At 38.5% G+C, this 17,010-nt stretch overlaps 1 protein-coding gene and 1 non-coding gene across 12 annotated transcripts in view; one reads left to right on the top strand and one right to left on the bottom strand.

The window, feature by feature from the left end:
* The window catches only part of BCL2L13 (BCL2 like 13), a 103,962-nt gene that overhangs the window by 34,999 nt on the left and 51,953 nt on the right, over positions 1-17,010 (bottom strand). For 9 of the 11 annotated variants that reach the window (XM_062194450.1, XM_062194458.1, XM_062194459.1 and 6 more), the window contains 2 exons: positions 16,160-16,316; positions 11,199-11,268 (listed from right to left, as the gene is read on the bottom strand). In XM_062194450.1, the coding sequence (XP_062050434.1) occupies positions 11,199-11,268; positions 16,160-16,316 (227 nt within the window). Of the gene's footprint in view, positions 1-11,198; positions 11,269-16,159; positions 16,317-17,010 lie in introns of those variants that run through there. The other 2 variants (XM_062194460.1, XM_062194457.1) reach the window with 2 other exon arrangements.
* Positions 15,360-15,422, top strand: LOC133762653 (small nucleolar RNA SNORD43). Its single transcript, XR_009866322.1, has one exon. It is a non-coding gene; the product is annotated as a small nucleolar RNA SNORD43 (small nucleolar RNA).

The following is a 17,010-nucleotide window of genomic DNA, read 5'->3' as shown; positions in this document are numbered from 1 at the left end:
AAAAATACATAAACATTTTAAAGTTATTCGTGTTAAAGCTATATTATCTCTTGGGAAGATGACTTGCAAATATTTTATACTATATAACACCTCCTCTTTTATTTGTTACAAATTTACCTCTTTCAGTATCAAAAGGAAGATGTCCTAGTTTTCCTATTTAATAATTTACTGTTAAACCTGCAATCTTTTACTCCTGTCTTACTTTTAGTCCTGGAGCACATTCCTTCTCATTTGCTACACGTTCAAGCTGAAATCTACTTTTTCAGTTTGTTCTTTGGATGGTTGTTGTTGCTCCATTGCTTTGATAAATTCAATGAGCTTTCTCTGGATCTCTTCTATTCCAATTACATCTTTCTTGAAATGCAGTAACCAGAGTGCAGAAACTTCATTTTATATGACTAACATTTCCCACTGGGTTGATAATATCTTGCCAGCGATTCACGTTATGTCAGAAGATTCAATTTCCCCTACTTATTCCTCATACAATTTAATAACTCCTATACATCAGGCCCACCTATTTGATATATAGTCTTCAGAGACTTGTAGAGTGACTTCTAGGCCTACTACCTTTTTAATAGTTTCAAATGTTTTAAAACAGTTAAACCCACCTACCTATACACAGAGCTTTGTGAGTTAATTCTACAAATGAGTCCCATCAACCAGGTATTTTACTATCTACAAATATTCTACAGAATCTGTAATCTGATTTCTTTTTCAAAAAAAAAATGTTTTTTAATTTATTTGAGAGGCAGAGTTACAGACAGAGACAGAGAAAGGGAGAGAAAGAGAGAAAGGTCTTCCATTTGCTAGTTCACTCCCCAAATGGCTGCAACAGCCAGAGCTGAGCAGATCTGAAGCCAGGAATGAGAAATTTCTTCCAGGTCTCCCACATGGGTTCAGGGGCCCACGCTCTTGGGCTGTCATCCACTGCTTTCCCAGGCCATAAGCAGAGAGCTGGATCAGAAGATGAGCAGCTGGGATGCGCATATGGGATGCTAGCACCACAAGCAGAAGCTTAGCCTACTACATCATGGCACCAGCCCCACCTGATTTCTCTTTACTCTTTTTCCTCCATATAATTTTTAAATTTTTAAAATTTATTTATTTTCACTTTATTTGAAAGGCAGAAAAACAGCGAAAGAAAGAGACAGAGACTGTCAGAGATCTCACATCCACTAGTTCACTCTCGAAATGCCCCAAAGAGCCAGTGTTAGGCCAGATGAAGCCAGGAACCTGGCACTCTATTTGGGTCTCACAAGTGAATGGTAGGAATCCAGGTACTTTACCTACCACCTGCTGCTGTTCAGAGTGCACATTAGCAGGATGATGAATCAAAACCAAAGGAGCCAGGACTTGAACAAAGCACTCCGATCCAGGAAGCAGGCATCCCCAGCAGCATCCTACCTACTGTGCAAAATGCCTGCCCACCCCCTGCTCCCATCATATAATTTACTTTTTAAATGGTAAAACAAAACTGGATTCCCATGCATCCACTCCAAGATCACATTTTTAGGCCTAAAATTAAGTAAACAGTCTTATTCTTTGATTCTTTCTCTAAGTTACTCCCTTTCTGGATAATTGTAATGCCTACATCACATAATAAATTATTTTCTTCTTCAACAGTTTTTCAATAGAACATGAAAAAGAATTACTTTCACTGGCTTGCCTTCATCAAGATACTATTTAGTCCCCTGATAACTTCTATAAACTTTGTGGCCTCTTTCTCCAGTAGGTTAGGCTCACTTAAATTTACATTATCTTTTTGTTAAAGAATATATGAGCTTGCCTGGTATAGAAACCAAACATACTAATTTATAGCTGTGAGACCCATTCTAGTCAATGGATTTCTGTGATGATAAATTACATATATCAATCCAAAAATCTATGATATAACCCATCGGTGTCTTAAGAATTATAGTAAAAGGCATGTATCATAAATTTTGTCTGCACCTAATTAATTGATTAGATTTATCTTTGATTTGTCTATTTCAAAATACAATTTAGGTGACGACTAGACCTTTATGCATCATCCTATGTGATACAACACGAAATACAGAAACCTATCAGTGAAGTACTCTTGCCAAAACAATTAAACCTGGGGCAGGCATTGTGGTGCAATGGGTTAAGCCAATGCTTGGAATGTCTGCTTCCCATACTGAAGTGCCTGGTTCATGTATTGGTTACTCTACTCTTGATCCAACTTCCTGGTAATGTACCTAGAAAACAAAAGATGATGGCTCTCAGGGAAATGCAAATCAAAACCACAAAGAAGTTCCACCTCACCCCTGTTAGAATGGCTTACATACAGAAATCAACTAACAACAGATGCTGGCGAGGATGTGGGGAAAAAGGCACACTTATCTACTGTTGGTGGAAATGCAAACTGGTAAAGCCACTATGGAAGACACTTTGGAGATTCCTCAGAAACCTGAATATAGTCCTACCACAAGACCCAGCCATCCCACTCCTCGGAATTTACCCAAAGGAAATTAAATTGGCAAATAAAAAAAGCTATCTGCACCTCCATGTTTATTGCAGCTCAATTCACAATAGCTAAGACATGGAATCAACCTAAATGGCCACCAACAGTAGACTGGATAAAGAAATTATGGGATATGTACTCTATAGTATACCACACAGCAGTAAAAAAAAAAAAAAGAAAGAAAGAAAGAAAGAAATCCGGTCATTTGCAACAAAATGGAAGAATCTGGAAAGCATCATGCTGAGTAAAAAAAGCCAGTCCCAAAGGGACAAAATTAATATGTTCTCCCTGATCTGTGACAACTAATTGAGCACCTAAAAGGAAACCTGCAGAAGTAAAACTGAAACTATGAGAAACATGACTTGATCAACCCTTGTCCTGTCAAGGAACAGCTTACTATTTTATTCTTTTTAGTATTTTCTTGTTCTACTTAATACCAATGGTTGAACTCTTTAATTAATAGATAATTATTCTTAGGTGTTTAAATTTAACTGAAAAGTGATCCCTGTTAAATATAAGAGTGGGAATAAGAGAGGGAGGAGATGTACAGTTTGGCACATGGTCATTCAGACTTACTCCTAATGGTCAAGCTAGAAACATGCCATGGGATTCCAAATCCCATTAAGGTGGCATGTACCAATGTCATCTTACTAGTTAAAGTGATCAGTTTAAGTTCATAATTGATCATAAAGATAGGATTAAGTGTCAAAGGGATCATATAAATAAGACCAGTGTAGAATTAAAAAGGACAGAATGATCCAACATGGGAAGTGGGATACACAGCAGACTCACAGAATGGCAAATGCCCTAAACAGCACTCTGGCCTCAAAATGAGCCCTTAAGGCATTCAGATCTGGCTAAAAAGCCCATGAGAGTTTCTCAGGCATGGCAAGCCAAGACACTGTGGCAAAAAATGACCTAAATGAAAGATCTCTGTGAGTGAGATCCCAGCAGAAAGAAGGGGCCATCAAAGAAGGAGGTACCTTTCTCTGAAGGGAGGAGAGAACTTCCACTTTGCTTATGGCCTTGTCTAAATAAGGCAGGAGTTTGTGAACTCAAGAAGCTTCCATAGCCTTGGCAGCTCATGTCAAGAGCTTCGGGTGATTACTGATGTCATAAATAAGAGTGTCAATTGTTAAATCAACAACGGGAGTCACTGTGCACTTACTCCCCATGTAGAATCTCTGTCCTTAATGTGTTGTACTATGAGAATTAATGGTAAAACTAGTCTTCAAACAGTACTTTATACTTTGTGTGTCTGCAAACTGTGGAAATCTTTACTTGGTATATGCTAAGTTGATCTTCTGTATATAAAGATAATTAAAAATGAATCTTAATGAAGAGTGGGATGGGAGAGGGAGTAGGAGATGGGATGTTTTGCGGGAGGTTATGGGGGGGAACACCACTGCAATCCAAAAGTTGTACTTTTGAAATTTATATTTATCAAATAAAAGTTTAAAAAAAAAATAGATGATGGCTCAAGTACTTGAGTTTCTGTCACAAATGTAGATGGAATTCCTGGCTCCTGACTTCAGCATTGTCCAGCACTGGCTGCTGTAGGTTTCTGGAGCGTGAACCAGCAGATGGAAAACCTCTTATATCCATTCATTCATTCATTCTAATAAAAAAAAAATCTTAAAAAAAGATTAAACCTAAATCTGATCAAGCTTCTAGAACTAACTACCAATGCAAAGGAAATATAGAGATAAAACATGGTACTTGACATCTTAGTAATATATTCAGTAAAATCCAGAAGGCAGGATACTTTTCTTGACAAATAACTTTTAGTCAATTGGAGAAAAAAGAGAGAAAACAAGTCTACATGTTAAAAGAGACCTGTATTTATATTATTCCATCTATATGAAATGTTCAGAATACACAAAATCATAGAGGGAAATAGTAGAGTAACTGTTGCCAGGGGCTGGGAGGATCAGCAGATCGAAAATGACTACTAATCAATATGGGGTTTCTTTTTTTTTCTTATTCATTTGAAAGGTAGAGTGGAGAGATTTGGGGAGGAGGGAAGTAGAGACAGAGATACACACATACACACACAAACACACACATACACACACACAAACACAAAGAGAGAGGGAGGGAGAGAGAGAGAGAATGCTTCTATCTACTGGTTCATTCCCTAAATGGCCAAAACAGACAGGTCTGGGCCAGGCCAAAGCAAGGAGCCAAGGACTCCATACTGGTCTCCGAATGGGTAGCAGGGGCCCAAGTACTTGGACCATCATCTGCTGCCTTCTCAGATACTGCATCAGAAGCAGAGCAGAGGGGACTCCAACCCAAACTCCGATAAGGGATGCTGGCATCACAAGTGGCAACTTAACCTGCTGCACAACAATGGCCCCCGATATGGGGTTTCTTTTTGGCATGATGAAAATGCTCTAAAACTATATAACAGTGATGTCTGCACAACTCTGTAAATATACTAAAAATCTTTGAATCATACAGGTTAGAAGGGTAAATTTTACAGCATGTAAATTATATTTTAATAAAAAAAAAAAAAAACTTAAGAAATACTACCAGCCATATGCAATGAATGGACCTTGTTTGGATCTTTATTCAAATAAATTGTGTGTGTGTTTTTTTTTTTTAACTTTTATTTAATGAATATAAATTTCCAGTGTACAGCTTATGGATTACAATGGCTTCCCCCTCCCATAACTTCCCTCCACCCACAACCCTCCCCTCTCCCACTCCCTCTCCCCTTCCATTCACATCAAGATTCATTTTCAATTCTCTTTATATACAGAAGATCAGTTTAGTATAAAGATTTCAACAGTTTGCACCCACATAGAAACACAAAGTGAAACATACTGTTTGAGTACTAGTTATAGCATTAAATCAAAATGTACAGTACATTAAGGACAGAGATCCCACATGAGGAGCAAGTGCACAGTGGCTCTTGTTGTTGACCCAACAAATTGACATTCTAGTTTATGGCGCCAGTAACCACCCTAGGCTGTCGTCATGAGTTGCCAAGGCTATGGAAGCCTTCCAAGTTTGCCGACTCTGATCATATTTAGACAAGGTCATAAAAGACAGAGTGAGGATAGTAACCAATGATCCTAAGAGTGGCATTTACCAGGTTTGAACAATTATACAGCATTAAGTGGGGAAGAGGACCATCAGTATACACAGGTTGGGAGTAGAGCCATTGGTGGTAGAGTAGAGGTTATGATTACAAAGGAATGAGGCCCAAGTGTGCTAGACAGGGTCTAGAACAAAGGATAGAGTCATTATTAGATGTGCTAAGAAAGGTGCTGTCTAAGCTACAATTAAGTTTTCTGATTGAGAGGCAAATAGAACCTGATAGAAGGGGCTTGATAATAATCTGTTGGGCTTTAGGCCTTGTAAGTTAAGGGGCCCAGACCTATCTATCTCTTCACATGGGGTATATCCTAAGGGAGGTGTGAACCTCCTAGGGGAAGGCACTCTGTTGACTTTCATTACTTGGCTGGACTGGGAGGAGAGCTGGCCAGGTAAAGGCAGGGGGCATCTCTAACAAGAAATTTACAGTTCTGCCTGCAATGTTGCTGACCCTACTTGACCATCCCCTCAGCTGCAGTGGTCACTTTGGAAGTTGGGCTGAGTGAAGGGCTTTTCAGCTTAGAGCCAATAAGATCTGTGGCTCTGACCTGGGCATCCTTCGACTCCAGGGCAGGTCCATTTCCAGTGATCCAACTCTTGGCAGAGCTGCCAGGGCTCTTCACAAGCTGACTTCTGCTGAAGCCCAGGCTTACCACATTCAAAGCCACTGCAGTGGACTAGCCTGTTGGGTCTCCTTGAGGGCAGATCACTGTACAGATCAGCCATTAATAGGCCTGCCACCCATTGCTTCTGATGCCTAGCTTTCTTTTCCTCCTGGTTTGTGTTAAAGCAGACCAGAGGATGCAAGTCAAGGGAGTGCCCGTATCCCATCTCTAATCTTCGGTGGCCTGAACTACAAGTCTATAGTCACAGGCATGTTCTGTAGTAGTTTTTCTAAGGTAGACAATGCCCATGAGGAAAATTATATTCTCACTTTAAAACTTTCTTTCCCTTTGGTCTGAAAGGGAGGTTTTTTCTACTTACTGTATACTTCGCTGATGGCGAAGTGAATCTAGCTATGAGATTATTATTTAAGTTCTTATTTTGGCTATGCTATTACAGAAAAATGTTAGCCATCTCTTTTATAAGGTCTAAAGATTAAATTGTGTTTTAAAAGCACATTCATAACAAAAATACATTTATGACAAAACATTAAAATTTTCAATAAAATATGTTTTTAAAAAAGACTTATCTTTTTAATTTATTTGAAAGGCAGAGTTACACAGAGAGAAAGAGTTCTTCCATCCTTTTGTTCACTCCCCAAATGGCCACAACAGCTAGGGCTGGGCCAGGCTGAAGCCAGGAACCTGGAACTCCGTCTCAGTCTCCCACATGGATGGCGGGGCTCAAGTACTTGGGCTATTTACTCCTGCTTTCCTAAGCCAAGGAGCAAGGAACTAGATCAGAAGCAGAGCAGCTGGGATTTGAACCAGTGCTTATATGGGTTATTGCACCACAACACTGAACCAATACATTTAAGAAGACCCCTGCATCCACATGGGAGACCCGGATGAAGTTCCTGGCTCCAGGCTTCAGGCTGGCCCAGCCCTGACCATTGCAGCTATTTTGAAAGAGAACCGGTGGATGAAAGAGCTCTAGCTTGTTCTCTCTGTAATGCTTTAAAATAAAATCTTTCAAAAAAATTTTGAAGATAAAAAATGCTTATCAACAAGGTTATAACCAGCTTTTTCCTACACTTTTTTGGATATATTTAAAGAGCAATCCCACACTGGAGTCCAAAACCTGAATTTGATTCCTGGCTCTGGTTCCTGACTTCAGGTTTTCACTAGTGCAGACCCTGGGAGGCAACAGTATGGAGTATTAGGTTCCTGCCAACCTTGTGAGAGACCTAGATTGAGTTTTGGGGTATCTCTGACTTACAAATAAGTAAATAAAAATTTTAAGAAAAAGCACATTTAACCAAGACACTTTACAAAAGCCCTTTACAAATGAACTGATACTTAGTTTGCCCCTAACTTGGATGCCTTGTGAACATGTTTTCTCCTGATGAGTGTTTCATCTGCACTTCATCTACTTGCCAGCGAGTTTTACTCATATAAACAAGGTAGTATCAGGATTTTGTAAGCAGTCATGCTACATGTAAAATATGAACTAAGTGCTTCAAGCTAGCCAATCTGATTTTGATTAGAGAGACTTTCATAGTCTGTTATCATGAGCCAAGTTCTTTTCATCCCTTGAGGACTTGGGAGAGTAATACTGGATTCAGCAGAAAAAGCACTATTTGGATTGGCAAGCCTCACTTATATGCGGTATTCAAGCCAGTCTTGAAGGCAGACAGCTGCCCACCTGATGCAGATGAGGGAGTAAAATGAAATTGGGAATGGGAAAAAAGGAAGGGGGGGAAAAAGACAGTGAAGACTGTAGTTTATTCAGTTTTGAATTTTTTTTTTTTTTTTTTTTTTGGACAGGCAGAGTTAGTGAGAGAGAGATACAGAGAGAAAGGTCTTCCTTCTGTTGGTTCACCCCACAAAATGGCCGCTATGGCTGGCACGCGGCACCGATCCGAAGCCAGGAGCCAGGTGCTTCCTCCTGGTCTCCCATGCAGGTGCAGGGGCACAAGCACCTGGGCCATCCTCCACCCACTTCCTAGGCCACAGCAGAGAGCTGGACTGGAAGAGGAGCAACCGGGACAGAATCCGGCACCCCGAATGGGAATAGAACCCGGGGTGCCGGTGCCACAGGCAGAGGATTAGCCTAGTGAGCCATGACGCCAGCCATTTATTCAAGTTTTTTACAATAACCCTTGCAGGGTATACACAAGTTAATTATAACCAAGGCAGTAGTGATAAGAAGAGAATAAAAATTTGGTACTTAAATATTTGATGCTCAATTGACTAAGGAAAATATAATAACCAAGCTCAATTTTATTTACAAAACCTATTTCAACTGTCTATATGAGAGAGTATTTTCTTTTACTCCATAAATACAAATGAGGCAAATACATATTTTAATAAGTTTTGTACCACTAAGTAGCATACCAAAACTGCATAGTAGCCCCTACAGTCACATAACTGTTCTGGTCAACAGACTGCACATATGACAGTAGTTCCATAAGAGTACATCACTTAGTAATGTAGCTATCTCAGCTTGTATGATCATACTTCATGAAATTTGCAAGACAAGGTCGCCTAACAACTGAATTCTCAAAACATACTCTCTCATGCAGTGCATGGCTGCATTTGGGAACAAGATCCCATATGTTATGGCTAAAATATTAGCTGCTGCTCACTGAAAGCTTACTGTGATGGTAGAATAAGTGTGAAATATTTAACATATACTATTGCATTTGATTCCAATAAAATGTAGATGGTTGGAAGTACTGTCTCCATTTCACAGATGAGAAAATTGTTATAAAGATTAACCTGCCCAAGGGGCTTTGCCTTTGATAAAACTGAGACTTGAGAATGTAAAAAGAATTATCTCATAGATAATTATGCACAGAGCATAATGGTGGTTGCAAAAGTATAGGGTACTTAGGGGAGTGTAGTGATGGAAAGACATTAATCAAAGGACACATAGTTACAATTAGATATCAGGAATAAATTTCAAGAGATTATTGGATAGACGCTAACTACAGCTCATGATAGATCACATACCTAAAAAATATAATGAGGACAGCTATTATGTATTCTCACTGCAAAATTCTTGCTCATGTGTTTGTTAATTAGCTAGATTTAACCTTTCTACACTTTACATCTACTTCACATCATGTTGTAGACATTACATACAATGTCATATGTAAATTTTAAAAATTTAATTAAAAGGGGCTGATGCTGTGGTGCAGCAGGTTAATGCCCTGGCCTGAAACGCCAGCATTCCATATGAGTGTCAGTTTGAGACCGGGCTTATCCACTTCCAATCCAGCTCTCTGTTATGGCCTGGGAAAGCAATGGAAGATGGCCTAAGTCCTTGGGCACCTGCACCTGTGTGGGAGACCTGGAAGAAGCTCTTGGCTCCCAGCTTCGGATCAGCGCAGCTCTGGCCGTTGCAGCCAATTGGGGAACCATCGGATGGAAGACCTCTCTCTCTTTCTGTGCTTCTCCTCTGTGTAACTCTGACTTTCAAATAAATAGATCTTTTAAAAAAATTTATTAAAAAAAAGCTAAGACTGAAATGTTTGATTATGTACCTACTGGACATCAATCTAGCACACTTGATTCCATGGTGTGGCCCATTTACAGTCAGTACCCCATATCCTAGGGTTCCACATCCAACCACATATTTAAATTTTTGGGAAGAAAGAAAATTCATCTGTATTGAACATATACATACTGTATTCTTCTCATTATATTCTAAATAACATAGGACAATAATTATTTACATATCATTTTCTTGTATTAGGTATTTTTAAAATATTTACTTATTTAATTGAAGGAAGAGCCATAGAAAGACAGAGATCTTCCATCTGGTGTGTTTACCTCTCAACTAGCCACAATAGCCAGGTCTGGACCAGGCCAAAGGCAAGAGCCAGGAACTCCAACCTGGTCTCCTATGGGTGGCAGTGGCCCATGCACTTGGGCCATCCCCTAATGCATTTCCAGGCAAATTATCAGGAAGCTCAATCAGAAGTAAAGCAGTTGGGACTCGAACCCAAAGTGGCAGCTTAACCTACTGTGCCACAATGTTTGCTCCTATATTAGGCATTCTAAAAGTAATCTAGAGGTGATTTAAAATATAGAGAAGGAACGTATATGTGGTTAAATGCAAATACCATGCAATTTTATAAGGGATCTGAGTATCCATGAATTTTGGTATTTTTGGAAGATCCTGGAAACAACTCCCTACAGATACCAAGGGAAAATTCATATAGATGATTCTGAGCAGAGGGTTTATTTGTAAAAATAATTGTACTGAATTTCCACATCCCTAGCACCAAATCATCTAAGACCATTTATTTTTCTCCTTTGAGTGGGATGAGCCATCTTTATTCTATCCCCCTTAGCCTTTGCTTCTTTTCAAGGTGACAGACAGATAATGCAGTCTATGATAAAGGATAAGCAGAATGGGACAGCAGATACAAACACTAAGGCAAGGATCCAAAGATCTTAGCTCTAGAGTTGGTGTCAATGTTTACTAGTCAAGGCAAATCATTTAACTTTTTTTCTTTTTAGTCACCTGACCTAATCCAGTGTGCCCTCTGCAAAAGATGTCTGCAATGATCAAACGAGATGTGACACAAGAGACTCTGCAAAATGTAAACTACAAATGGTGTTATTCATGTCAGAGAACTACATGAGGCTTTCTTCCAAACAACGTCCTTATTCTTTTCCCCCAGACATACTCATATGTTAACAAATAACTATGTGGAGATACATGCCATGTCTAAAATGCACAGAAATGAAGGCGTGATGAGAAACTCAGGACAGACAGAAGAAGGATGCTACACACACTACTGGGCACACATTTTTGAGCCAAGTGGAACCTTGCAGAGTTCATCAAAAAACCAGTTAGAGCAAAAATACCCACTTAATACAACTGAACTTATGTATTAATGAATTTAACAGTTTTCTGCTGAATGATGTCAACAATTCCTCCTATACTTTATTATTAACATACTAAAATTTTGCAAGAGTAAAGATAATGTGGTGAATACCTTATTCCAGCCGCTGGCATGAACTGCAGTCTCCAGTGTACACTCACGATATGCCTGATATGTCACTGGCCTGTAGAGATTTTTTTAAAAGTCTGTGTCACAAACAAGGAAAACTCTATTTCCAGATGAATAAATATACAGTCACTGCTCTTTTGTTGAACTTTTGTTAAAGTGACAAGAATTATTCAACACATTTTTTTTTACAAGATGTAGCTTTTTTACATTTGCTATGCAATTTTAAGCTTTCTATAGGTTTTAGATTTTTATGATATAGGCTAAGGTGCATGCTTGGGAATGTGGTTAATAACACAGCAAGATAAATGTATATTCTCATTAAGTTACTGTAATTGCTTGGAATTTATCTGGTAGAACTACTGTGCTGTAGATAAATACTTGGGTTATTGAAATAAGATCAAACACTAACAAATAAAAATTTATCTCAGTAAAATTAAGAGTGGAATTTTAACTGTTTTTAAAGATAGTCTAAAATATTTAAAAACTAAACATGTCACTGGAAGACTTTTCAAACTGAGAATACAAGGAGCTGGAATAAACAAGAGCAATAAATGGAGTCCTATTTTTAACTTGGAGTCTTATGATCCCAAATCCTGGCAGGTAGAGACAGAAGTCTTTCTGATTATTCATATGTAAGTACTCACACCCAAAACTCATACCTTTGAGTAATGACATCACTCACTAGTATGTTGAGAGATTTTAAGTACTATATTTTTTTTTCATTTATTAAACTTTTATTTAATGAATATAAATTTCCAAAGTACAGCTTATGGATTACAATGGCTTCCCCCCTCCCATAACTTCCCTCCCACCCGCAACCCTCCACTTTCCTGCTCCCTCTTAAGTACTATATTTTAAGCACTAGTTTCACACATAAAACAAACAAAAACATGGTTATCAAGTAATGTATGAAGGCATCCATAGCATGGGTAACAGTTTAATAAAATTTGCCCCTTTTTTGTCTTTTTGGGGTAAAGTATTAACAGACATATACAAATGAGTAAGAGAAGTCTTACTTTTGTAAATTTTAAAATCTTCTTCCAGGGCATTTTCTGTTCTGCCCACTCTGGTGTGTGAACTCTTTGCCCTATGAACATTTAGGCTAACAGTAAATACTACCAGTGATTGGTAGTGTACTAAGCAAGGTTTTCTGTTTTTAAATATTTATATTTTAGACCGGCGCCGTGGCTTAACAGGCTAATCCTCCGCCTTGCGGCGCCGGCACACCGGGTTCTAGTCCTGGTTGGGGCGCCGGATTCTATCCCGGTTGCCCCTCTTCCAGGCCAGCTCTCTGCTATGGCCTGGGAGTGCAGTGGAGGATGGCCCAAGTGCTTGGGCCCTGCACCCCATGGGAGACCAGGAGAAGCACCTGGCTCCTGGCTTCGGATCAGTGCGATGCGCAGGCCGCAGCGGCCATTGGAGGGTGAACCAACGGCAAAAAGGAAGACCTTTCTCTCTGTCTCTCTCTCTCACTGTCCACTCTGCCTGTCAAAAAAAAAAAAATTGTATTTTATATTATTTTACATACTAGAAAACAAAACTCAGAAAAGCTGAGACTACTGCAAAACCACATGGCAGCCAAGCAGCAAAGTAGTGCTTACATCCACTTAGATCTGGCTCCCAAGTCACACTACTCTCATCTCGAGTTATGATTCTGACACATGTCACACACAGCACTATTCAGATGCCACATGCGGCTAATGATCCTTTGAAATGTGGCTAGTGTTGGCCGGCGCCGCGGCTCACTAGGCTAATCCTCCGCCTTGCGGCACCGGCACACTGGGTTCTAGTCCCGGTCGGGGCACCGATCCTGTCCCGGTTGCCCTTCTTCCAGGCCAGCTCTCTGCTGTGGCCAGGGAGTGCAGTGGAGGATGGCCCAAGTGCTTGGGCCCTGCACCCCATGGGAGACCAGGAGAAGCACCTGGCTCCTGCCATCAGAACAGCGCGGTGCGCAGGCTGCAGCGCGCTACCGCGGCGGCCATTGGAGGGTGAACCAACGGCAAAAGGAAGACCTTTCTCTCTGTCTCTCTCTCTCACTGTCCACTCTGCCTGTCAAAAAAAAAAAAAAAAAAGAAGAAAAAAAAAAAGAAAAAAGAAATGTGGCTAGTGCTGAGCTGAAGGGATAAAATATATACACTGGATTTCAAAAAGGAAGAAAAAAGAATGTAAAATATTTCTTTTTTAATATTGAGTTGATGCTGAAATGATACATTGAGTATACTAGGCTAAAAATATACTTCTAAAAGGTAAAAACAAAAATTATTACCATTTTTTTCTCCTAATGTGCCTGGCAGAAAAATTTAAATTACATACATGTGACTTACGTTTTATCTGTAGGACAGCACTGATCTAGATATTTTGGAAAAAAAGTTCTGGTGACATACATATCATTGTTTTATAGAAGTCAATATCAAATCAATACTACAGCATGCTGAAAAATAAGACAGCTTTATAATAAAAAGATGTACACAGTATATAGTATTTTCCTGACATCACATTCCCATTAAAGTAAGCTTAACTTTTTTTTTTTATGACGCTTTGGGCTATATACCAGCTTCCTGTAACCTTGAACTTCAGTATATATTATATAGTCTACGTACCTATATTCTTTCTGAAACTTTACTTGCATGTATCAGTACCTTCACTTCCTTTCCTGAACTCTCTGATGCTGCTGTGGGTCACAAGCAGTTGTTATAGATGTCTATTCAGCTAAATACTTTAGCATCCTTCAGAATGAAACATGATTTGAAATATTATATTTACATAGATATAAGCATATAAAAGCAGATTAAAACATTCAAAGAAAATCTACTACACAGAAACTAAGCTGAATAATCAGTCCCAGAGGAGAATTAATTAATTAATTCATAGCAAAGAAGAAAAGGGGACTATGGGAACTAATATACATAGTACCAAAAAAATGTAATGCATATGAGTATGAAAAAAAAAAAAAAAAGAGGAGAAGGGATGTTTTTTGAACCTACTGGAGTTCTACAGGAAGAGTTCAGAATTTGTGTCCTATTTCAATATAACCATCTAGAGGTAAAGCACGTGGCATTTTCCACCTTGAGATATTGCCTTCAACTAGTATGACACTTCTAGTTTATCATAAATTATTTATTTTCAAGGTATGAGTTAGAGAGCTTAAAACTTCAATAGTAGATTTGTGGAAAAAAATTTACCATAAAGAGAAGAGACTGATATGTGACCAATTTCAAAAGTAATTATATCAGCATTCATGGTTTGGGAAACAATATTTATCCAAGCTAATTTTCTTTTAAACATAATTTGCAACGAGAAGACTATCAATTTTTCCTGTATATTATGAAAGCCTCCAGAATACTTTCAAAAAATCATAATACTATTTTTGACAGAGTTTAAAATTAACAGATGTAGAAATCGACATATAAAGAGTATAGTGGTTTATTCAGAGCCACAACAGTTTATATCAAAGTTTGAAACTTTGTCTATAACTCTCCATTATATTCCCAGTCCCAATAGCCCTTGCAAGTTTGGGGCTTTCTTTTCTTTTCTTTCTTTTTTTTTTTTTGCTTTTTTTTTTTTTTAACGAAGCAGCAAATGTCTTTTGCAAGTCTTACAAGCAACCTCAATATTGCCCAACATGCCAAATACATGAAGGTGTAGGTGTTCTGGTTTAAGAAGAGTAGACAGGTGCTGATGAGCCCCATGCACCCAGCCTATCCCTTACTTCCTCAGTGGCCCCACAGCCTCTCAGAGACCAAGGCTCCATGGAACACTCTTTGAAAATCATTGCTATAAATCCAAATTTCCTGTTTTCCCTGACATCATATTTATTTTTAACTTTACTATATATAAAGAAAATCCATGTACAATTTCATTTCACTGTCTATTCTAATTAAGATGTGTTTACATTTCCTCACTTTAACAGGAAACCCAGAAACAAACTGAATTCCCCTAAAACCCAAATTGCTTTCTTCTTACAAATGGTAAATTATGAACTGTGCCTACATGAAAGGGCAATAGTAATTACCACAAGAGTAATTTAACACATGAATTCTAGCCTTTTTATTGAGGAACTTTTGCCATTTTATGGAGCTGTCAATCTTCATTAAGACAAATACAAGCCATCTGCAAAAAGTTCATGAAAAAATATGTATTATGAAAAAATGATAATGAACTTATTGATGGGTGGGCAGAGACTGTGCACCAATTGTCATGTTCTAGTTTGGAAAACAAATTTAAAAACCAATGAGTGGATTCCAAAAATTTTTTAACATCAAAATAAACTTATAATTCTGTTTCCATGAACTTCTTGAAATCCTCTCATATTTTTTATAATTCATATCAATTCTACAATGAATCTTGGCAAAGAATTAGGAGAGACTGATTCTTAAGATTTATAATACATGATTTAGACCCATTGTTAATACACTTTATTACTAGCTTCTTGTCTTTAGCACAGTGGTTAGCAGAAAGATTCCCACTGTAAATGTGGAAAAAGTTCCAGGGGCAGATGTGCAACCTCAAAGTTTAGCAACATTTGGGAAGCAGATATAACATTAAATTCAAGTATCTAAAATACTGACATAATGTTACTCCAACATGACAATACACAAAAGCCAGCCACTATCTTTTACTGGATACAAGAAACGGTAGTAAAATGTGGTCAGGAAAAGTGAAATAGCTGTGTTTGTAACTCAGTAAAAGCATGTGTTCAAGCTCAACAAATAACTACAAATGATCAAGCCTATGATGAAACAGGTAAATCACTGCTTTGATGCAAAGTTTCACTCAAAACAGAAACAGAGATGCTTTGGGAAAGCAAAATAAGAAGCAGTGCACAAAAGTGAGAAAAGAAATGACACTGTGCATCTACAACAAAGCCTTAACCAACTGAGTGCTGCGTGAGATCCAGGGACTAGTTAGAGAAGCAAGCACATGCCCACTGGGAAATGATAACTCACTGGCTGAGGAGCACCTGCAGTGCTGTATGCAGAGGTTCTTTCAGTTCCTGTGACACTTTGTCTCCAAGATGGGCCAGGCAGTCTTCGATGGAGCTTTCTGGGTTAGCAGGGCTAAAAACTGGAGAAGTATGACGGTCAAAGCCAGTGCTGGTGAAGGCTGAACACAGTACAAAGAAAAATGTAAGTTAGTAAACAATACTATAGATTGTGCTATAGGAACAAGCTAGCAGTTATATGCCACTACAAAGGTCAGATATTCACTACAGACAGTAATCTTTCCTGTAACACAAAAACTGGCAAATCCTAAATCAGGTATTTTTTCCAAAAAATAGAAAGGTTTAATGGAAAATTGTAGCTTTAATAGAAGAAAATTAGTAAACTAACATGTTAAAAAAGCGAATCAAGTTAGTTTGTTCCTACTGACCAAGTCAGTATAAGAATCATGAATTAGGACAACTGAAAAGTGATCCCTGTTAAATATAAGAGTGGGAATAAGAGAGGGAGGAGATGTACAGTTTGGCACATGGTCATTCAGACTTACTCCTAATGGTCAAGCTAGAAACATGCCATGGGATTCCAAATCCCATTAAGGTGGCATGTACCAATGTCATCTTACTAGTTAAAGTGATCAGTTTAAGTTCATAATTGATCATAAAGATAGGATTAAGTGTCAAAGGGATCATATAAATAAGACCAGTGTAGAATTAAAAAGGACAGAATGATCCAACATGGGAAGTGGGATACACAGCAGACTCACAGAATGGCAAATGCCCTAAACAGCACTCTGGCCTCAAAATGAGCCCTTAAGGCATTCAGATCTGGCTAAAAAGCCCATGAGAGTTTCTCAGGCA

The sequence above is a fragment of the Lepus europaeus genome, chromosome 6 (assembly GCF_033115175.1).
Source record: "Lepus europaeus isolate LE1 chromosome 6, mLepTim1.pri, whole genome shotgun sequence".
NCBI lineage: Eukaryota > Metazoa > Chordata > Mammalia > Lagomorpha > Leporidae > Lepus > Lepus europaeus.
The sequence above is the reverse complement of the archived record's forward strand: the minus strand, read 5'-3'. Positions and strand labels throughout refer to the sequence as shown.